Here is a 23,491-nt window from a genome sequence, read left to right on the forward strand (position 1 = left end):
AAGAACATAGTATCTATCACCATTATGTTACTTAATCCATCATGATTAAAAATTATATAAATCATATCAAACTTTTATACAAAACTTACATTTACATAATTTTTTAATATAATTAGATAATTGTAAAATTATAAGTTAAATTTACCATATTTATCTTTAATCAACAAACTATATATTTGTCTTCATGTTGTTATTAAGATAATTGCTAAAAGGTAGGTACATTTATGATCACATTTACACATGATACACATTTTTACGTATATTTACTGTCATGATTATTGTAGCATCCATCATATTATTATAAAATATAAATAAGTAGTAGTAATAACTTGAAATGCAAAGAATAAAATTAAAAAAAAAGGGTTTATTTAGAATATCCTAGCCGTTTGATCATTGGACCTAGGAAGTTGATGTGCTAGATTCTTGATGATTATATTTATATCTTTAATAAAAAGAGAGAGATATATATTAAAAATAGTGACTCCAATCTCATAAGAGATTTGTTTAGGATTATCTAAATATTATTTGATGGATTAAAAAAATTTGCAGAAGAATAATTAAAAAAAAAGATTTTTAATAGATAAGTTTATATGCTTCTAAATATATAGAGTTTCTATAAGATTATGTATGAGAAAAAGATGTAAAAGAGTTGTAAGATTTTATAGAATAGACACCCCATAAGATTACAGAAGATTAACATCTCATAGGTATGATGGTGTGAATGTTTGTAAGTGAACTAGAGGAGACTGAAAATGTCCACATAGCTATTGGTGCATGAATGTATATGGGCATGTGTATGTTTGGATTGAGAATACTTCATAGAATTAGAAGAGATTGAGATGATCTATGGGTATTAATTGTGAGTATTTGATATGGATTGTATGTTTGTAATTCTCTACAACTAGTGGATTTTATTTCTCATCTATGAACATAGATCGATTAAGCCAAATCATGTTAAATTTTTATCTTTTGTGTAATTGATTAATTATTTGATTTTACTTTTGTTGGTGTACTTAGATTTAAGCCTTTTGCCTTAACAGTGATATCAGAATTGAAGGTTTAAAACGTGAAAAGATGTAAACTTAGAGGAGCTTAACTCAAGAAAAAAGTTTAAGTTCATGTTTTGAAGATTGATTTGCGTGAAGCATAAAAACATACAAGATAATTGGATTATGAGATTTTTAGTGCAAGTAGAGCTAAACATATCTAACATGAAAACTGATGATTTAATGAAATTTGAATCAAACTAAAAATTATTGAAAATAGTGACTCAAATCCCATAATAGATTTGTTTAAGATTGGTTAGATATTACTTGATGGATAAGAAGACTTGCAGAAGAAGAATTTTAAGAAAAAATAAATTCTTAATAGTTAAGTTTATATGCTTATAAATAGACGGAGTTTATATAGGATTAGGTATGAGAAAAAGAGGTAAAAAAGTTGTAAAGTTTTATGAGATAGATACGTTATAAGACTACACGAGATTAATATCTCATAGGTACGATAGTATGAAGTTTGTGAGTGAACTAGAGAAGATTGAGAGGGTTTATATAAGTATTGATGGATGGGTGTATATGTATATATATTTGTTTAGATTAAGAATATTTCATAAGATTAGAAGAGATCGAAATGTTTTATAGATATTAATTGTAAATGTTTGATATGGATTGTATATTTGTAATTTTTTACAATTATTAGATTTTATTTTTTATTTGTAGATGTAAATCGATTGAATCGAATCATGTTAAATTATTATTTTTTATGTGATTAATTAATTATTTAATTTTATTTCAATTGATATAATTAGATTAAAAACTTTTACCGTAACAAGATAATGTCAACATGAGTAAATGAGAGTGTACATGCAAGTCGATTTACCAAAGGCAACTCCCAAAGTGAAAGTGATGTCATTTCAGGATGGCATGTGGGGGAAGGGGATAAATACATTCATATATATATATATATATAATATTGATGCTCGCATTCATGGCTTCTCTTCATCATGTGAAAAAGGAAAAAAGGTTAATTGAGCGTTGACACTTAACATCCAGTATTTTATGTTCTAGATCTTTATTAAAAACATTTGATTAATCTTAAATTATATCCTTAACACGTGCTTTTCACAGCCATAATCTTTATTTTATCTTTCTTTGGTAATGTGTGAACTTTATGATTAAGAGACAAATTCAACAATAATTAAAGAAATTGAAACTCGAAATTCATTGACGTCGTAATAGGTAATAAACGGGAGGACCCAAAATTAAAAGCGTTTGTTGGGTAATTCTCTCTGTCACCTGCCTATTCGCCGGCCTTTTTTTTTTGAATCCGTGAAAGAGATCGTTCCCCTTTTAGAATTAAGATGCAATTACTCGAACATCCCCTAAAGCTCGTAAAAGATGCTACAATGCAATGGACACCTTGGTAATAAGAATAACCATAATATTTCAACGGACAGAAAACAATAAAAGCAACATTCCTATAATCGGCTATATGAAAATTTGAGTCCAGTTCCATTCAAATTCCTATCTAGATGAGTGTGGTTATAATGCAAAAAAAAGAAACTCTGCATTTTTTTTAAAAAAATTTTGATAAAAGAAATCCTTTCTTTACAAGTATATCAAAACTTGAACCTAAAGTTTCCAGCATTTTTTGGTAAAGTCATCTAACAAAGAGGTGGAAAGGCCGAACAACATAAATATAAAATTGTACAGTTGAAATCACCAAATACGTTAACCGATACAAAGAATGTTGAAGTTTATCAGACCCCACGAGAAAACAATAAACAATGAATCTGAACCGTGTGATGAACATAGGTCAAATGGTATTAAAAAGAGAGAGAGGGGAGAGATCGCACGGTTGAAACCATTCAAAATCATAATTGAGGGGCTAACAAAAATGACAACATAAACTGGACCCTAAGGGGGGAAAAGGTTGATAGGTAAGTGGCTGGGTCGAAGGATAGTGGTGTAATGGTGGAACAGTGTGGGGTCTAAGAGTCTAAAAGGAGTGAAAGGGTAGGAAAATAAGAGAATGGTTGACATTTTTGGGAAGGATTTTCTCCTTCTTTAATGGCTTTTGTTTGTGACCCAAATGATGAGCCATGTGCAAGCCAAAGAAAAAAAAAAAACCTAAAAAAAACCCATTATTTCATTTGTTGAAATTGGGTACCATATCTCTCCTCCCCCGAAATGCCCCATTTTTCTTTGATGGCAACTGCCTTGTGCCTAGGGCTGTAAACGAGCCGAGCCGAGCCGAGTAGTGAGAAGCTCGAGCTCGAGCTCGACTCACAACTCGGGGCTCGATACTCGGCTCGAGCTCGATCGAGTTTTATTTTTCAAGCTCGAGCTCGATTCGTGATCGAATTCGAGCTACTCGAGCTCGCTCGATTAAGCTCCTCGAGCTCGCTCGATTAAGCTCGATTAATATGTAAAAATAAGCTCGATTTGTATACTCGACAAGAGTTCGATTATTCATGCTCGAACTCGAACTCGAACTCGGATTCGAAATATTTTTTTAATTAAAAAAAATAAAAATATATTTAAATATAAAAGCTCGATTAGGCTCGCGAGCTACTCGAGTCAGATATAAGAATACTCGAATTCGGCTCGATCGATAAGTCGAGCTACTCGAGCTCGAGCTCGACTCGACAATAATCGAACCGAATTCGAATTTTTTTCGAATCGAACCCGAGTAGCTTGCGAGTACTAATGTATCATTTACACCCCTACTTGTGCCATTGTTATAGCTGTACTTGACTCTCTTCTCCACTCATGCCTCGAATGAAAATTGGTTTAAGCAATGTATATTAGTCACAAATGTCGGAAAATTGCAAATTTAGAAGATGATATAACTTTTAAAAAGTATATTTTTGCTCTATAAAATAGTTTGTAATTCAAATAACTGTGAACTTGCAGGGAAGGGGCACGATTTTCAAGGACATGAGAATAACAAGGCATAAGATTAAGAGCGCATTTAATTGGAATAAAAGGTTTTCAATTCAGTGATTAAAGGTATTTATTTTTCAGTGTTGTTCATCATATTCACCAGAGCTTTTTCCTGTGGCATTTGCAATTTGCATTGGTATGGTTTCCATGTTTCATGGCGTTGTAGCAATAAAAATATCTTTCATTTTTTTTTTTTTGGTAAATTCTGCAATAGATAGGAAGGAGTTAGTGTCCCAGCGGCAGCAGAGCAGCACCCTACCCAAAAAGTACAATGGCAATGCCCCGTGGTTGTGCTAATACAAGTGAAAGAGCGTCAAATCGACCGGTTTGCTTATTTATTATATCCATTGTTAGCATCAGAATCAGATGGTCCACTACTTCATAAAAAGCTTTTAAAGAGTTAAGGTGTCGTAGCTGTTTAATTTCGACATATCAGAATGTGACATGTGCTGTTTTTATGTGTGTTTATGTCATGTATTTAATTAGACGATTTTTCATCATATGCAATAATTTTGATACCTCTCAACAATTGTTGAAAAATGAAGTTTGTTTTTTCATTTTTTGTCAAATGACAAATTGATTATAGACACTATATATACAAATAAGAAAGGTCAACAGCGAGATTTGAACTCAAAACATTTCATAACGAGGAGAATGAGTTCAACCAATGGAGCTTACCCCTCGTTGGCCATTGCCCAATATCAGGATTTGAGCACTTCTACTCTTATTTTCCATGAAAGACATTGTAAGTTTGCAAATTTTATAAACAGCTAATTAATTCAATAACGAAGAAACAAAGTCCTAAATATTGATCCTTTAATAATATAAGTGTCATTTTTGGGTGACCAACCTATTCCTATTCCAAGGTGCTAGTAAATGTTTTGAACAAGTAGGCTGACAGACAACTAGACAAGCTAGCTAGAGTTACACGAGGTAAGGGAGGAGATCCAAGCTATGATTGTTAATAGTCTTATATTTTGAAAGGACTAGTTTCTGAACTTTCAGGAAGCGTCAGTGTATTGTTTACTTGTTATCCCGCAGCTTTCAGCGTGAGACATCTCTGGGTAAAAGGGGAAACCCCAGAACGTGGCCAAAAAGAAGGTAAATCCATATTTTTTGGCAAACGGTAAATCTCCCCGCCTACGCATTTGAACGGAGAATTTAGCAAAACCAAGGAGAGGTGCAAATCTCTCCAAGGGTACTGAAAGGTACTGTAACTAAATTTGTTTGACTTTATGCGATTTGTGGAATATATATATTGACAAGGAAGAAGACGATGGTCCATCTGCTAAAACTGTTGCTCTTTTTTATAGTTCCGAAGATTATCTATCGCCCTTTCATCAATTATCCGAACGGAATACGTGTCACGGAAGGAATGAAACAAAAAACCAATGAGTCTTTTTCCAGGCTTAATTATTAATTAGGATAAAAATATATACGGTGATCCTGTTGATTCCTCGCGAGAAGAGTAAAAGACAAAAAATATGGAATATGGAAAGTATTGTAAAAACCAAACCACCATAAATCGCAATCGTTCAAAGACAGCCGTGAAAGTCACAGAAACCGATACGTGCATCTATCATACTTAAGTAGATGACATAAGAATTATTAGTGACTGACACTACTGTTTTATTCTTTGTTTGTTTTTTTTTGGGCAGAAATGAAAACTGATTTCTGGATATATATCAGATAATACTTTTTGGACCATTGCTTGAATTTGAAGTAATGATGGTATTTATTGAATATAAAATTATATATTATTTTGAAAATTGACCTGATTTTTAAAGTTGTTATCTGTTTTTAAAAATCTCGTAAGGGTTAATCCAATTAATAAAAAGAAAATTTCTTTCTTTTTTTTTTATCAATTAAAGTTTGATTCTAGTGAAAAGTATTTTAAAAATAAAATTTTGAATGTATAATTTATTATTTCAAATTGAGAGAAATGAGTTTTTTAAATTATTCAAAAAAAATTAAATCAAGATAAAATTTGAAATATCTTTAACCATATTATTATTTGCTTTAGTAAAAAAACTTAAAAAGAATTAAGATAAAAAATTTATAACTACTAAAAATAAAAAGTTATAGAACTTTAATTTTTATAAAAAATTTAAAATTTAATAAAAATTAATATATAACAAATTTTTTAGAATAGAAAAAGTATTAAAAAAAAAAAAAAACACTCACTGTGATTTTTGGGCTTGGCCTATCAACAATTTAACATTCAACAAAAGCTGTATAAAATAATTTGCTGCATAAAATTTGGGCCCACGACTAAGCATTACACCGGAAGATGGATCCACATACAACCTTTTTTATTTTTCTCTAATAATAACGATAATAATAATAATAATTCATCTTTTTCAATGACACATTATTTATTCATTTATTGATAAATTAACATTTTTTTTTCTAAAATGTACTTACCCAATTGTCCCTCTTGAAGTCCCCTAGTAAGGGCATGGACAACGGACCTAAGCGGGCTATGTTTTTTGTACCTTATTAGGCTCATAGCACTAGACCTTGGGCTTCGCTCTTTTCTCCTATGGAGTAGTGAAGTGAAATTGCAAACACTCCACTTCGAAGCTTCACAACAAAAAAGACAGGTCCATTTAAAAGTTTCTATTCCTTCCAAGCCGTTCGCTTGTTTTATCATTGTCTCTTGAACAACTTCTGTTTTGGGGTTGCCATGATTTGATGCCTACCAACTATTACAACTGTTTAAATGTTTCTTTTGAAATGATTTAATATATGCTTAACCAAAATTGTTTAACTTGAAAATTTAAATTTAGTTTAGCATTGCTGATGAAAGTAGTTTTTTCATTTAAAAGTTACTTTTGACTCAACCTTAATGTTAAATGACAAAAAAAAAAAAAAGAAACATTGTGCAGCATGTGAATTCATCAAATCCCCTCTATTATATCGAAAGGCTAATCTACCATTTGACTTATCTATTCTTGGAAAGCAAAGATTGCTTGATGAAGGTTATTTAGGACCCTAGATGCCTACTCTTATTTTCTTTTAATTATTATTTTTTTTTTTGGCTTTCATTTGGACTTTTTCCGAATTGGTTTAGAGATAGAGGCCAAAGGTTAAAAAATTTGTGATCAGAGCAATATAATGTTTAATCTAATCAAATACTAAATCGTCAGTGATGGGCAGAAGCCTTAAATTTGAGTGCTATTAGGATGGGGCAATGACATGTGGTTCAACTTTTTCTATTTAGCAAGGAAGAAAAACCATTTTTAATGTTATTCGTCGTTTAATTAGAGGACACATGCATGTGCCTAGGATATTTTGCATTTACATTGTTGTCTTGTAGCATGGTTTTGCCTTTGGGTCGTCATTTTGCAAAGCTGGCTAAAAGTAGTATAAAGGACTATGTTCCATTTTTTTATTTTTGGGGCGGTGCGAAAGATTATGTTCCAGTTTGACTACTCTTTACAACTGTTTTCCACATTTCACATTTTTAAGATTATTGGACAATTATCCAATCACATTCTAAAATTATATAGGGATTCACTTGGGAATTCCACGTAATATTTTATTAAATTTTACATAATTTTAAATTTTAATTAATTAATTATAATGCAATTATTATGAATGAGATGCTCTTGAAATGCATAGGCAGGGTAAGGATTAATAAGACAGTTTGCCACTGGCCAGTTTTAGATGGAAAAGCAAAGATGTAGCATAGCTTTCTCATTTTGAATAAGGTTGAGAACTATCCCATCCCTGGCATTTTTGGCTATAGCTCATGGTGGATGCCAGAATATTTTGAGTGGAAGGCCATTTTTCTTGGGGCAATTTGAAAGCTGTGGAAAGAGGATTCTAGGTTCATGAATCGATGGTTTATGGATTTACGTTCTATGGAGTAAAATCACTCAAAGGTTAGGTTAATGCATGCTCATCAACTCCCAACGGGATGCTAATAGAGTTGCTAGTGGTTTGGCAAGTGAAGCATTTTCGCTTGATGCTATTGCTGGATTGACCGATGTACCAACAATCTGATGGCTCTTGCGCAACAGGACAATGGCGGCTGGTTTCTTGTGCTTGAACAGGAAATTAAAGACGGAACAGAATCATATATGTCAAGGAGAAAGCACGGAGTTCAAATGAAAAAATCCTAGACTCGTAATAATACTCGATGAGATTGGATTACTCATTGTCCTAAACACCCTTCCAACTGGTTTGGTTCTCACAGTTCTCCATGAAATCTCTGCCGCTCTTCGGTTCCATTTGGTCGGGGTGAAAAATTACTTTCAAAAGATAATTTTTGTATTTTTTAATCTTTGTTTAATAGAAAATTAATTGATCAATATTTATTAGTCAATAAAAAATGAGATCACTTTTTTAAAAATTATTTTTTCTTTTTCTAAAACAAAAAACATTTTAAAAAAATTATTTATGAGTTAAATTATTTATTAAATTTGTGATCATAATTCTACTCAGAGCGTAACTTTAGACATGATTTTTAAATTTAAACTTAATTTAACATGTTGATTATCTTTTAAATTCGTTGATATATTATTAAAATTGACATTTAGAGATTATAATTCGAAAGAATTTATACACATAATATTCTTTTCAGTCAAATACATGATAAGGTAAGAGAGGTTTAAGAATGGATTATAAATTAAAAAAAAAAATTGACATGACTTTAAATATTTCTATATTAATAAACAAAATTATTATTTAATTTTACTTTAAAAAATTTTCTAATATTTTAGTTTAAAATATTTTATAATTTTATTTAAGTCAAGCATTAAACATGATATTTAAACTTGAGTTTGATTTGATACGACTCAAAATATTATTATATTAAAAATATTTTTATTTTATTTTAATTAAAAAATAAAATATTAATATTAATAGTCTTTTGATATTAAATATAAATATTTTAATATTTTACTATTTTAATAATAAATAATAAAATATTATTTTAATAATAAATATTGATATAGTAAATAATATTTTTATTATTTTAATAATATGAATAGTTTTAATCTTATTTTAATATTTTTAATTTAAAATATTTATTTTTATATTTTATTGACCAATTCATTTATATTACTATTTTAATAATAAATGTAAATAAATAGTATTTTTATAATGATTTAATAATAGATAGTTACAATATATAATATAATTATTTTAGTAGTATAACTATTTTTAATGTTTTCGTATTAAATATTATCATTTTAATATTATTGTATTAATAAAAACAATATTTTAATAATGTAGTACAATTTTAATATTAATATAATCATTAATAAATAAATTTGTTTTCAGTGTTTAATATTAATATAATATTTTAATATTAAATATTATCATTGAAATAAAATTATTTTTTAATATTATTAAATATAATAATAAATAATTTCAATATATTTTATGGGAAAAGATCAAATTATATTAAAAACATTTTACATCTCTTTAATTATCGAATTCAATAAATTCAAAAAATGAAAGAGAAAAGTAAAAAAATAAAATTGATTTAACCCTATCCCTTAAATCTATTTAAATTAATAATTAAAAAAATAAAACTAAAAAATTTTTACAATGATATAAGTTAATTCCTTATTATATTTTATTATTTAATAGTTATATCAACATTATTTTAAAAAAATAAATTAAAAAAAATCAAACAATAAAGATATTTTTCATTAAACTCAAACAACGTAAAATCTTTATTTTTCTAAAAAAAAAAACATTTTTAAAAATCAATTTACATGCAACAAATCCAGCCTTCCACTAGAATTATCTTTGTTATATATTATGCATGTATTCTACTAAAATAATAAAATATATTTTCCTTTTTCTTCAAACTTTGCCATCCCTCGACTCGACATGTATTCTGGGCTTCCTGTCCATGCGTTGTTTTTATTCAAATCAAGTCCTTTAGGCTGGAGGTGGCCTAGGTACCTTTGTTTTATTCCCTTCTTTGGCCTAGATGTGACCTGGGTAGTTCCAAGGCAACGGCAGTCGTAATGGCTAATTAATTGCAATATACAACGTCAATAAAAAACAAAGGGCAACTGCAACAGTTCAAACTCCATTTACAAGTCCATGATGCAACATGTAATTGGTTCTTAGAGCTTCGAAATCCACACATCGCTAATTTCATTCTCCCAAAACCTCAAGGTTTAAATTTCAAATTTCTTCAAAAAAGAAACAAGACCTTCACAAGCAAAACGTATTTTTAAGTTTGCCTTGCTAACTCTAGACATCTGAGCTTCTGTGAAAGCAGTAACATCTGAACTTCTGTGAAAGCAGTAATTTTAATCAATAGCTCTAAGCTTGAGCACCAAGTTCGAGCAGCAGGGTATGGTTAACTGCATTGGAAGCTGGCCCAACAAATTGAATAGGACCTGCAACCAAATCCCATCAGTTAAAATACTACGTATAACCAGATTTAACAATACTGCTTTGGAAGGTTGACATATATAGAATTCATAACCAACCAGGACTAATATAGTGGTTCTTAAGGGCCCACTGCTCCCGCATGGAAGCAAATTTCTTGAATGGTGCACCTGCATAATCGTCACAACCTTGTGGCTTAGTTTCAAGTTCGTCCAACAAAGTAGCCAGTAGCATAATGATCTAGAATCTTACCTTCCAATTCTACCATTGCCTTCTTGATAACAGGCTTGAATTTACCTGCAAATTATTTCAATGTTAATGCAGTGGTAGAATTACTGAGCAGAAAAATAACAAAAAAGAAACAAATTGACTGTGAGAAGGTCAAGGTAATTTTTGAAGACTATTTGTTGCTTAATTTATAGTAGAGAAAGGCTTGCAATGGCTGACCACACTATAGTATGGTGATGTTTTACATTTTACTCGTTAAAAGCAGCTATGCAGATGCCACCAAGTACATGGCATGAAACATTGACAAAGGGTAACAAGAAATGAAAGTTCTATAAGACACAGTTGCTCGATGTGATAAGGTGAAGAGTAACTATACCATGTCTCCTCTCCACGTCCATTAATGATGTCAGAGCAGTCCCTCCAACAGTCCATTCTTCAACCGGGGCACACAAATTTCCTACCTGCAGACATTACAACAAGTAAAAACAAAACAATTAGCTCATTAAGTTTAAAAGCACAATTGAACATCAAATATCAACCCAGAAGAATAACAAAAGGACAAGGGTTGGGAGGTGGCAAGAAGGCAGAGAAAGTGAGGAAAACAAACCGATGATATCAACCCAGTTTTTCCACTGTGGAGGAGAGCTCCAGCACCATAGCCCAAAGCATAGCAGTAGCAGGCATCAAAGTCAGTTGGCAAGCCACATCTTCCTTCATATCTGCAAATAACAAATCAGTTAAGGAAAGATGTTGTCGAAATGAAACAAGTTATCGATCCCATAAGAAATAAGCTCTATGGGTCAGGTCAGTCAGCGCTAAGGTTTAAACCTACTTAAACGACCATTTCTTAACAGATATAGCAATAAGTACCCAAAAAAATGAGACTGTCCTTTAAAACGGCCTCTATAAGAGCCCTCCTGCTTCCTCTTCTCCAATTCTGTTTCAACCATTTGAATGAGCATTTTCTCTGTTTCTATTTTGGCAACCTAATAGTAAAAAAGACAGAACCAACAAATACTTCAGCAAACAAAGATCAGTACAAGAACATTATTACAAAGTAAATACCTGAACGTTTCCATGTGGATCTCTTTCAAGCATCAATTGTTCTTGAATTGCTTGAGGTAAGAACTCAAAAAGCTTTAGAGACTGATCAGTAAGTTTCTTTTTCCATAGTCCATTTTCATCAACAATATCATGAGCCAGAATTTCATTCAGTTCAGCAATAAGCTGCTGGGCCTGGAAGCACATAAAAGCATACATATCAATCAAGAAGTGGTACATATATGCAGATGTTTGCAAATGGCAAAGCATTAGATTTCCTGATTATGAAACATAATAAGGACATATACAATCTGATAAAATAGACCCAGCTGATGACCAACAGTACCTCAGGAATGAAGTCAATGAGACCTTCAGGAATGAGAATAACACCATAGTTGTAACCAAGTTCAGCACGCTTGCAAATGATATCAACCATGTAGTCTGTGACATTTTTAAGTGTCAGCTTCTTGGCAGCAACCTGCAACAAGATATACTCTGATCAACTTTAAATTTGTAAAGGAAGCTTTTATGAAGGTATCTGCAGAAACTTTACCAACAATTTTATCTTCAAGCAATCAGTAAAAAACCTAACTCAACCTACAGATAGAGAGCATAATTACTAATAAACACAGAAAATGACCTAAAATAATAGAAACATAAACCTTCTTCAAACTTGTAGGGCAAAAAGCAATGGAAGTTGTCGGTAAGATAAGAATAGTAGAATCAAATACCTCTTCTCCAATAATGGTAATGTTGGGGTGCGTCTGCAAAGCACACTCCAAAGTAATGTGCGAAGCTGCACGCCCCATGAGCCTTACAACTGTGGAGACAGATGATGTTAAACAGTGTTACCAACATAAATAATAACAGGTGAGCAAGGAAGAGAGAAGTCATCTCTACCCCTAACCATAGTTTGAAAGGTAGATGGGTTTTAGTTGTGCAAATGAACAGATTGATTAAAAAAGCAGTGAAATTTGTGTGCATCACACAAGTATGAACCTTTTTCAAAAGGTTCATGAAATCTGAAAGCTTCAAGCACTTACAATGATAATATTTTCCAGTAGATCGTGCATCAATCATGACGTTTCCAATCATTTCAGCATATATCTAAATGAAGGTAACCAAACATGAGTGCGCATCCAACTACAGTGGCATATAAAGTGAAAGCAGTATAAAATGTGAATGCAAATATAGCCTTACCTTACAAGCAGTATCGAATCCAAAACTTGTTGGAACCTCTTTGCATTTCAAATCACCATCAATGGTTTTTGGGCATCCAATCACTTGAGTTTTCAAATTTTTACCCCTGCTTGAGAAATTGAAGAAACAAAGTCACACCAGCAGAACAAATGGATAAGGTATACTTTACATCAACAGCTACATATCTCAACTATAAAATATTCCTCTAACTATACCTGAAGTTTTCAGCAAGAAGGCATGCATTTGTGTTTGAGTCATCCCCACCAATAACAAGAAGCCCATCCAAATCAAGCTTCATTACTGTTTCTTCAGCTTGCTTAAACTGAAAATTATAGCCACTTTACTCAGCCACTGTTAGTTGATAAAAACTCAATAACTTGCATGAATTATGGAAATAATCTTACCTGCTCAGGAGTTTCAATCTTGTCTCTGCCACTACAGATCATATCAAAGCCACCCTGGTTAAAATAGATAAAGACATGAAATAAGTTGGGATCTCCGCTTTAGGGGTCAGCGCATATGTTGCACCTATAGAGATGCAAAGCTAAAATTAATGTGCATAAGAAAACATAGAATGACTAATATTGGCAATGACATGAACCTATACCATTATGTAGGTGGCGTGACACATTGCCATGCCTTGTTCTTTTATACTGTTCAAACTGTTCCATTTTCCGGAAAGAGCAAATTAAGCTGAAGCTACTAATCATATACACACACCGACCATTTGCATGTCAAAAATGTAGAAATTTCAAGCTTATAATAATCAAAATCCCCAATGGCAATAGTTACTACCAAAACTATGCATATCTAGTCACGCAGGGTTCAAGTACAACAGGAACATGCTAATTGTTAAGGCTTCATTTGGTTACTTGTTTCTTTTACTTCCTAAGATTTTGCTGTAAAGCCACTTAAAAACAAGACTCACTTTCATTTCTATAAAAACTAGCAAATGATACCTGATTTCTGTAAGGGTAAATATAATCCGCAGTCAATTCTACGTATTTGCATTTCATGATCCCAGCAGGACCTCCCCTAAATCCATACAGAATGCTACCTTTCGCGCGATCCTGCAAGTAATCTATCATCCCAAAGAGAAAAAAGATGACATTTAACTTCCACTATCACAAGTATCATTATTCTAGAAACACATGCAAGGTTATTGAAACATGTCATCGAGACAAAGGACTAACCAAATATTCCAGAAATCACATTGTGACCTCCAGGTGCCTGTCCTCCAGACAAAACGACGCCGATCTTCAGCTTCTGATCAGATCGGATACTATCAGCTCCGTTAGGCACCAACATTACCGATGGTTGGCCGAACAGATTTGGAAACAGCTTTGCAATCTCATCTGCCAAAGAAAAAAAAACCAAATCTTTACATTAAAAAACCTAAACCTTTTCTTTTAATTAAAATAACAGAAAACTTTCAGTTCAGTGAACAGAGCCAAAGACTACTGCTTTACTTGCACGAAGATCTAGATAAATAAGAGATTGGATCGAAAATGAAAAAGAGAAAAAAGAGAAGTAAAGAAAGAAGAGGGAAGAACCAGGGTTGCCGGCGGCGGAGCTAGTTGGCCCATCGACGATTTTGAAGGGATTTCTAAAAACAGAAGGGAGAGGAAGAGAGTGGTCGATACGACTCGTTTGGACTTCACTGTAAACAGAGGCAACACGTCCGGCCACTGGAGCCGTTATAACGGCGGCGACATCGCCATTTGTGACCAAAGAAGGAGACATATCTTTTACTAGTGTTTGATTTGTTTGTTATACCAAACTCACTCTTTTCAGTTGCGAGACGACTCGCGAACCGACTCCGAGCGTGAATCTATTGGATTCGTCTACAGCTAGCTGGCACGGTCGGTTTTAAGTCGAACTAGAAGGGTAATAATGTCTTCTTAGGTTGGCTTGGGAGACTCCGCCCCAGAAACGTATCTGTTTGCCCATTGAAATCGATGGTATTTTGGGGATTTAACGTGCAAAACGACAATGAGGAACGCAGTTTCGTGGTCCAGTAGACGGTGGCAGGCGGTAAGTCAGAGCAAAGTGGAGATAAGCATGAGTGCTTTCGTGGATTTGGTTTTGTCCTTACCTAACCTTCCCTTTGGTTGGTGGGAAAGCTCAAAAGGCATATACTCATATTCCACATATCTTCATTATTATTTTAGTGGTAATAATAACTTGTTTAATTTAGGGCCCAACAGATTGGGCCTAATCTACTCTAAAGAATGGTTGAGCTTGGTGACCTGGTTAAGATCCGATCTAAAAGCGAGATTTGGCTCTTCGGAATCAGTCCAAAACCCACTGCTAAAGCTCGTTCCCTCGCTCCCACAGAACCCAAAAAGATATCGATTTTGCTTAAGATGTCTCTTAGTTCTTATCCAAATAGGTTAAAAAGATATCACCCAGATATCTGTAAGACATGGCTTTAATAATCTATAACTAGTTTCAGCGCCTGTCTTGAAACTCAATGGTGAGTGCAATTCTACAATTGACCTATAGGAACTAAGATTAGTCTTAATTCAAGAATGAGTGGTGTCAGTAATGAAGATAGCATCTTTGATTAGAAGAACAGTACTAAATAATGGATCAACTGAAATGATCATTAATTGAACTTGACATGTTCGTCATATATTTTAGGAGTAGATCTGATTTGTAAAGCAATCTCGGTGCATGCCAGGTCGACACTACTGCAGGAAATATTACTAGAATGCTTTGCTGTTTTCAGATGGATGGCGACAGCATGCACAACCTTAGAATGATAGTAATCAAAACACAAATATTACTAATAGTTTAGCCGCACCAAATCATAGATGTAATCATACTTGTCAGAAAAAACAGGAAATACACAAATATCTGCCCCAAGACCCAGACACCGAAATACCATGCTACTCATGACAAACTGGAACCAGAAATGTCCCCAAGTGCTCAAATCTGGAAAGTTTAAAGAACTCACTTGAAGATCAAACGTGCTGCCGCACTTTTCTGTCCTTGCCAGGCGCCCTTCTACACCGTGAAGTCTGCAAAAGCCATAATTTTGGTGAACATCCCAATTCATTAATTCTTCGCTTTTACCCGTTCTCTGATTTCTCAAAAGAACCCAAGAATGTTAGGAACACCCTGTCTTTTGATTACGCGGACTTGGGCTTAACTTTTTAGGTTTTATTAGCAGATGATCATCATAGTTACATGTGCTGCCATTGTGAACAACTTGGAATACTTCTAAGTACCATATTAAATTGTTAGTTAATGTTTTGGAATACTCTATTTTCCTTGATAAATTTCTAGTTGGTCAGTAATTCATGATACACATAAATGATTATCACATGCTAAACTTAAAGAGTGTTTTAATAGTAACTCTTACCCCTTTCCTATTATTATTATTTTTTCTGTTTGTCTTCTTATCTCCCTCTCTATGTCCAAAACATAAAGAATAATCCATAAAAGAGATTCCATCCAGCTATGCAAAACTTTGTCCGATTTTCTCCATAATTCAATTAGGCAACTGGTAGGCATTTGAAGAATGCTTGTTAGGCTCTAAAACAAGATAAAGGAAAATGCAATTACAAGAAATTCAGATCAGTTCATCTAATCATATGCAACCTAAAAGAAGAGTTGGAATAAAAGTAGCTAAGAACAAGTGGAAAGCAAAGAACGTGCTTTGTTCTTAAAACAACCTTCTTTAATATTTACCCGGACCCGTTCATGGGGCAGTTCTTTCGTTTTCTATCACAATTAACTATTTTTAGATCGCGGTAGTTGATCGGAAACTTTTTGCTAGCAGACTGTTGCATCGTTATAGTTTTTAACTGACATGTTTGCTGTAGTTCCTCTGTAGTAATTTAGTCGCTGCATCTTGGTCATCTTCAACTTCTAATTTAGCAAGTGCATCAATTGCTAGGTTTTGCCCTTTTGATTTGGAAGGTTTTCTTGTGAATTCAAATATGAGGCTAAGTTTTTACAAAATCGGTGGATGCTACTTAGTTTAATGGAGAATTCCTTTGGAATCCGCTTCAAATTTATGATTAACTCTTCTCCAAGGATAGCAGCAGCAGCAGCAGCAGCAGCTATTGGCTATTTAAAGTTCATTTTTTTTTATCTGAAATTAGTACTCACTAACCCTGATTCCAACAAGTCATGTGAAACCAACCAAAACTTTTCTTTTGGGCTATTTGTCTTTAATTCTAGAGCTAGTAGCCTTAACTTAGAAAACAAAGGAACAATCTAGAGGCTTCATGGACCCCGTCATTCCATTTCAACAAAACTTTTAATAACTAAGCCACCTAACACTACCCATAAAGGTTAGTAGCACTATTAAAGATGTAGCAGTCCACATCATGATTTCAAGCTGAATTAAACAATACAAATGTTCCCCAATTGCCTTCCAATCTAAACCTTCCAACGACCCCTAATCTTTTACGTATTCATTGTCTCAAACTCAAGACACAATCATACTTAAAGTAACCCACTGCCTATTTGAGCATAAATGATTATTTTGGCACAAAATTTCCTTCAAAGATTCATGTCCATGCTTGAAGATGAAAGCCTCTAAAGAACACAATAACCAGAGGCTTCAACTGAGAGGATGCAGGGCTTTGTGTTGCAATTGCAGGCTTAGTGTCTCTTCTTCGGAGGAAGCAGAAAGCTTCAATTCTGATAGGTTTGCATCGATTTCAAGCCTAGCACACGCCATGGTTCAAGAGAGGCTAGACCAGATGATTAGAGAAAGGCAGGAAACGGGGCATATAGAGAGAAGGCGGCAAAGAAGTGAAGGGACTAAATTTGTTGTTATGGTAGCCATGGAAAAGTGCTCTTACGATCCAAGAGAAGATTTTAGAGAGTCTATGGTTGAGATGATTATGGTGAACCGGATTCAAGAGCCCAAGGATCTACGCAGCCTCTTAAATTATTATGTATCAATGAATTCTGAGGAGTATCATGGGATTATACTAGCAGTTTTCCATGAGGTTTGCACTAATTTGTTTTTATGTTGTCAACGCCATTGAAAAACAATGTGATATTTTTTCCTAGTATACTGGTGTCGCAGTCTTGAACAAGAATGAGCAATTTATAGTGCATCCATGGGAGGACTATTCAGCTGGGGTCTTTCTGTGACTCTGGGCTAAATAACTAAATTAAATAAAATCGTCAATAAGTTAGCATGTTAGCTGTGCCCTTGACCATAATATGTGAGCCTGAGCATTGAAGTACTAATGAAAAGCTTTTAATAGGGGATAAATTTTGATCCTTCAGAAAGATTGCTCTGTTCTCTTTCCAGTTATTGCGAAAGTCTAAAATTCACTGTTTCTGATCGGTATAAGGACAATAAGAAAACCAAAATCATCTATGTCGAAATGGGAAAAAGCCCCTTTTATTTGTGGCAAAAGAAACTCAAATGTGATATGTTGCATGATTAATTGAACCTAACTTACAAGTTTCTCAACCTTCAAAGAATAACGATGAATTTGGGTGTTGATTTTTGAAGCATCACGGCAAGGCGCATGGTGAAGGAATTGCCATTTTTCTATCCTTGTTTTCATCAGATGGGATCAAAGGCAGTAAAAAATAAAGATGTATGCTCTTTTTGTTGTGTAAACAGGAGACATCCTAGATTGGGTTAATGATGGATAGTGCAGCATGGGTTCCTGTTCATCCGATTGCTTTCGTGGCATGACGGATAGGCTCCTTAATATAATTCAACCTTTTTTTTTTTTATTTTTTGGTTAAACAAATTAGATTGCAATGTGCAGTCAGGTTACGTCAGTCCTTATGATAGTTGTTAAAGTGGTATTATTTACATCAGGTTGAACTTTTTCACTTGTTCTTAATTAATTTTAAATTGATACTTAATATGATATCAAAATTAAAATTTTTTTATATTATTTTTTTTTATATCTGTCACGTGAGTTTCTTCCATCTTTGCATGCATAAGATGGGTTTTTATTCAAGATGGATGCTTAACAATACTATATTGACCTAATCATTTCAGACCATAAATAAGGCCTAACTTTGGCAATATCTTTTGAAAAATAAAAAATCTGAACGCATGCTTGTAGAAAATGCAGGTAGAAATAGTTGAAATCAAGTTTATATTCCCCTGTTCTCAATCAGTACTTGAGTCAGAAATCTTGAATGTATCTGTCAATCTTTTTTATACAACTTATACTTAAAAAGATCTCGATGAGAGTTATCATATATATAATAGACAAACACACATAGAAATTAACAAAGTTTAGATAGTTTATGTGATTCGAAAAAATATAAAAAAGAATTCCACCCAAAATAAAAAGGTAGAGCAGCTATTAGAAGTTCCCAAAAGTGAAACTTAATCAATCTTTTTTACGCTTAAGCGGGCCTAAATCCCAGTTTCCAGGTAGAATCGTCTTCATGAAGTCAAATATACTTTTGATAGCAGCACTAGTGTACTCATAATAAAGACGGAACTGAAACAACGCAAACACACATATAGGAAGGAATGCAGCGGCATATGTGAGAGATGTAGTCCACTTTTTCTCCAAATGAATAAGGAGCAAAATTGTAGCGGTGAATGTAAGCATGGTCGTTGTCACGGAGAAGAAGAGAAAGATGAAGCCAAGTGTAAGTTTTCGAGGGAGATGACGATGAAACTCATCAATCTCAAGGGAAGATGTGAGGATTGAAAGAAAGATCACCACCGAGGTCAAGGAGCTTGCAAGGCCTGCAACGTCCATGACAGTGAAAAAAGAATAGAGAGGGCTTTCCAGGAGAAGGGGTTTGCCACTTGCTGTAGAATTAGATCACATAATTGATGCATATTTTTAGGAATGACTCTTTAAAGAAGAAAATAAATTGAGTAATAAAATGTAGTACTTTACCAAGGTAACCTCCTGGTGCGGTGTATGCGGCTGCGAAGACAACAGTAGCAACAAGAGTTGCGACAGTTGAGCATGATTGAGAGGTGTTCTTCACCCATTTTTGTGCAGCTCGATGTTGGTCTTCATGCTGCTTGTTGAAAAACTGCTTTGCTGTGAGATTCTTCTTGTTGCGGTGCATGGTATAATATGGAGGAAGTTTATGTTCCACATCCTGCATATATATATATATACACACACACACACACAAGCAACAGCAAAATCATTCTTTAAGGAAAGAATGGATTTGGATAATCATGTAATTGTCTAGCTAGCTAGTTCAAATCTTGCTTAAGTATTAAAGAAGGCTAGGTGGGACATGGCTGACCTTGAACCATTTCAACTCCTCTTGCAGTTGGAGAGCAGCGGTAGTGCTGGTTCCACCAGTAAAATATCTCATCTCAGCAGTATAATGCAATATGGTACAGCCATCGTTGTCAATCCCCAAAAACAACCTGTCACTTGGCTTCTTCTTAGTCACAAGATCAAATATCTTGTGTTGCCGATGCATAATAGCGAAATGCAATATGTTTTGTCCATTCTGATTAATGTGTTCCAACGCTTGAGGGTACACCTTGAGCATCTCCTCGACAATCTCCAGGATTCCTGTCCTAGCTGCTATAAGCACCGGGGAATCAGGTAATCTACTCCTCTTTGCTGAGGTAGCGTCTGTCTCCATTTCTTCTTCCTCTCTGTCTAAGCAAATTAAGTTGTTCTCCTCTGTTTCATGGGGCACTAACCATGAAGCATCCCTCCTCACCAGCATCTCCATCAGTTTAACCGCTGATGTATTCATTTTTTTTTGGATCCCTATCTCCGTAATGGTTTTCCATCCTATCCATATATATTATCGTGCATGCAAATTCATCGTCATCACCTTCAGCGAATTTTATAAAAGAAAAAGTTTGGAAAACAAACATTAAAAAGAGAAAATATATCAATCGCACCTTTAGCGAGACATCTCCAAATACGGCGGCACATTCTCATCTTGAAACCTGTTGTGATTGGAAATTAATATCTCGGTATAAATATAATGAAACACAAAGTAGGAATAGGCTTTGGAAACTTGGTATTTATCCATTTATTACATGCAGAGAGCTGCTTTAATTCAGGGGGTCTTTTGCTTGGCTGGCCACGTTCCAAATCTCTGCTCTGACTCGATGAAATCAGCTGATCAAATTCATCATCATCATCACCTAAATTGATTGGAAGGTCTGCAAATTCAAGTGCAATCTAAATCAGTACCAACGACAAAAACATTGAAAATTGACATGAGTTGGGAATGTTCATGTTTGGTGTATAATATATATATATATATATATATATATTTAAAATTAGAAGACATACAAGTGTAGATGAATTGCTTAAAAACGTTCATGCGACTAGTACTCCTGAATGCAGTTGGCATGCTGGCGAGCAGGTGAAGACATGTCTTCCCATCCTTCTCTCGCTTGTATGTTGCTAGTGTTGGATCTTTGTTCAATAACCATATAGCTGTCTCTGCATTGATGTAAAGCCAAATAAAACTGTTGAGACTGCGCTTAAGATCGTCACGGGAAAGGATTAGATCTAAGCACAAGTCTGGAGACATCTTTTGTCGTATTATAAGAAAAAAAAAAAAGCAAAGATTTAACTGTACGAATCTGCTAGTATTTTGATTTTAATCAGTCCTCACCACATGAATTAATTCATTTTCTCAAGTATGCTATAATTAATGTATAAGAAATTAAGATTGAAATACCAAAATTTAGGAAGATGACAGCAATATGAAGAATGGAGACTCCATCATTTCTTTTGAAGTGATCATGAAGAGTTCCCACTTCTTCAATTTTTTGTGCAAAATACAGAACCATGTTTGTGGTGCCAAACGCTGCGGCCCTGTACAGAGGGGTTTCGCCAAAATTGTTTCGATCTGCTAATATCTCTTCCCGTTCACGGATATCTTTCTCATGAATAATGCTCGAGCCATCAGGCAACAGCAGCGTTCTAACCAAGAAATGTGCTGCTTTAACATTTTTAGAGGCGGCCACCTCATGCAGAATTGTGTTCCCATGAATGTTCTTCACCTTTAACACATCACGTTTCCTGGATGGCGGCACCATTTCAAGCAGAACCTCAAGCATTTCTTGGCTTCCTCTGTAAGCTGCAATGTGGAACACGGTATCTTTACTAGCCGTAATAGGACTGAACAATGCATCATCAGGTTTGAATTTGTAGAAGTTTTTTAGAGATGGGGCGTCATCTTTCAGGGCTTTTTCATATGGCTCTCTTATCCCTTCAATGATAGTATTATCCATCTGTTCCTGGATATCTATTTCTTTTTCCATATCTCTCTAGCTAACTCTTGATGGGGTTGGTAAAGGGTAGTGTGAAGCCTGGTTTTATAGATTGCTCTTACTTGGAAGATAGCATAGCATGGCATAGAAATGGTATCTTCACTTGCTTAATCAATTAACAAAGTTTAAACCTCAAAAAGAAAAAGTTGAACCATTCGTAAGAATGTAGTAAAGTGCAGAAACACAACAGGCTTCCAAGTCGCAGATGCTCTAATGCTAGAAAGTAGAAGTCCCCAAGGTCCCAAGCTAATCTTCTCGGGCGCAATTCCTCAATTTTCAGCTTATTGTCTGATATTTATTATGCCTGGGAAATAAGCTGAATGGAGCAAGTACATCATTCATTCTCTTCCCTCGCAAAATGAGATTATTCCTTCCTTTTAAATATTCCCACCTAGCTGGCAGCTGATAGCGTGAAGGGGAAAATGAAAAAGAAGAAAATGTGAAGTAGCCCAATGCTTGGTATGCGATCAACTGCAAAAGATATAGGTTCTGACATTCCATTATTAAATTGTAAGTATTCTATTTATATAATTATCTATTTATAATATAAATGTTGCTTATGACTCCGTTAAATCTGGTTATTCGTGTCATTATATCATATTTTTTTTAAATATAATTTTAGTTATGATATGAATAATTTTGATATAAATATAATACAAATATTTAAATGATATGATTAACTTAATATAAATATGACACATTTATTATACGTATTGTATATAATATGACATGATTAATATATTTAATGTTAATTTATATTCAAATAATTCGATATGACACGACTAATATGATTATATACGGATAATATGATCAGATATGATTAATTATCTAAATAATACGACATGATATGATACGATTTATATAATTATATATGAATAATATAATTAGACATGATTAATTTATTTATTTAAATAAAAATTATTTAAAAATTAAATATTAATAATCTATTTAAACATCAAAATAATATGATAAATATGATTATTAATTTATTTTTTAAATAAATTAAAATAATTTTTATTTTTGATATTATAAATTGTATCGTATTTTAAATGTGTTATTATTATTTAACATGAACATGATATAAAAAATTTCATATCTTAATCGTGTTGATATGATTAAAATATTAAACATGATTACAATAAATTTATATATGATTTTTTTTCATATTATTTTTGTATCATGTCATCTTATCATATTTAAAATTATTATATTTAGTCGTGGTTAAGTGTTTTATTTTTTTATTTTTTAAAATTTATTTATTTATTTTATTATTAAACTAATGTTATTTCTTGCCATTATTTTTTTCGTGAGGACTTATTTTTTTATTTAGTTTTATTTTCTTTTTTTTATTTTTTAAATATATAATATTATGAGATTAATTTTTTACGGGGCTCCTTATTTATGAATGATGTGACTTTTTTTTATCTTAATAAGTTTTTTGACCATTTTTTTTTATATTTTATATTTTTGAAACTTTTTATATATTTAT

At 33.1% G+C, this 23,491-nt stretch overlaps 3 protein-coding genes across 4 annotated transcripts; 1 reads left to right on the forward strand and 2 right to left on the reverse strand.

Annotated features, from left to right (window-relative positions):
* Positions 1-9,961: 9,961 nt before the first annotated feature.
* Positions 9,962-14,615, reverse strand: LOC111275234 (pyrophosphate--fructose 6-phosphate 1-phosphotransferase subunit beta-like). Of its 2 annotated transcripts, none has more exons than XM_022860431.2 (16): positions 14,327-14,615; positions 13,967-14,128; positions 13,733-13,854; positions 13,178-13,231; positions 12,989-13,095; positions 12,774-12,879; positions 12,617-12,680; positions 12,305-12,393; positions 11,920-12,051; positions 11,598-11,768; positions 11,403-11,518; positions 11,140-11,251; positions 10,909-10,993; positions 10,557-10,601; positions 10,406-10,474; positions 9,962-10,312 (listed from the first exon to the last, which is right to left on the reverse strand). In XM_022860431.2, exons 1-16 carry the CDS (start codon positions 14,514-14,516, stop codon positions 10,236-10,238), a joined length of 1,701 nt encoding a protein of 566 aa, XP_022716166.2. In that variant the 5' UTR covers positions 14,517-14,615; the 3' UTR covers positions 9,962-10,235. The 2 variants fall into 2 exon arrangements, with proteins under 2 accessions (XP_022716166.2, XP_022716165.2); XM_022860430.2 differs by having other exon boundaries at positions 12,774-12,882.
* A 2,548-nt stretch (positions 14,616-17,163) lies between these two features.
* On the forward strand, positions 17,164-17,948 carry LOC111274035 (putative transcription repressor OFP9). The gene has a single exon (XM_022858689.2). It carries the CDS (start codon positions 17,315-17,317, stop codon positions 17,780-17,782), a length of 468 nt encoding a protein of 155 aa, XP_022714424.2. The 5' UTR covers positions 17,164-17,314; the 3' UTR covers positions 17,783-17,948.
* Positions 17,949-18,945: 997 nt separating this feature from the next.
* LOC111274036 (uncharacterized) lies at positions 18,946-22,268 on the reverse strand. Its single transcript, XM_089755480.1, has 7 exons — positions 21,408-22,268; positions 21,014-21,166; positions 20,755-20,880; positions 20,614-20,661; positions 19,995-20,500; positions 19,631-19,841; positions 18,946-19,539 (listed from the first exon to the last, which is right to left on the reverse strand). The coding sequence occupies exons 1-7, from the start codon at positions 21,991-21,993 to the stop codon at positions 19,106-19,108; spliced, it is 2,064 nt and encodes a 687-aa protein (XP_089611606.1). The 5' UTR covers positions 21,994-22,268; the 3' UTR covers positions 18,946-19,105.
* Between the last annotated feature and the right edge of the window lie 1,223 nt (positions 22,269-23,491).

Source organism: Durio zibethinus, chromosome 26 (genome assembly GCF_047325235.1).
Source record: "Durio zibethinus cultivar Kanyao isolate XHJ-2024 chromosome 26, ASM4732523v1, whole genome shotgun sequence".
In the NCBI taxonomy this organism is placed as follows: domain Eukaryota; kingdom Viridiplantae; phylum Streptophyta; class Magnoliopsida; order Malvales; family Malvaceae; genus Durio; species Durio zibethinus.

What these genes read in the sequence shown, in the direction of transcription:
- LOC111275234 (XM_022860430.2), bottom strand. Translation starts at nt 14,516, where the DNA reads ATGTCTCCTTCTTTGGTCACAAATGGCGATGTCGCCGCCGTTATAACG. An exon ending in TACTGGAAAATATTATCATT is followed by an intron (nt 12,394 to 12,616) that starts GTAAGTGCTTGA and finishes CTGTCTCCACAG; the next exon opens with TTGTAAGGCTCATGGGGCGT. An exon ending in GGACGTGGAGAGGAGACATG is followed by an intron (nt 10,602 to 10,908) that starts GTATAGTTACTC and finishes AATAATTTGCAG; the next exon opens with GTAAATTCAAGCCTGTTATC.
- LOC111274035 (XM_022858689.2), top strand. Translation starts at nt 17,315, where the DNA reads ATGAAAGCCTCTAAAGAACACAATAACCAGAGGCTTCAACTGAGAGGA.
- LOC111274036 (XM_089755480.1), bottom strand. Translation starts at nt 21,993, where the DNA reads ATGGAAAAAGAAATAGATATCCAGGAACAGATGGATAATACTATCATT. An exon ending in TTGGAGATGTCTCGCTAAAG is followed by an intron (nt 20,501 to 20,613) that starts GTGCGATTGATA and finishes ATATATGGATAG; the next exon opens with GATGGAAAACCATTACGGAG. An exon ending in CGCACCAGGAGGTTACCTTG is followed by an intron (nt 19,540 to 19,630) that starts GTAAAGTACTAC and finishes CTAATTCTACAG; the next exon opens with CAAGTGGCAAACCCCTTCTC.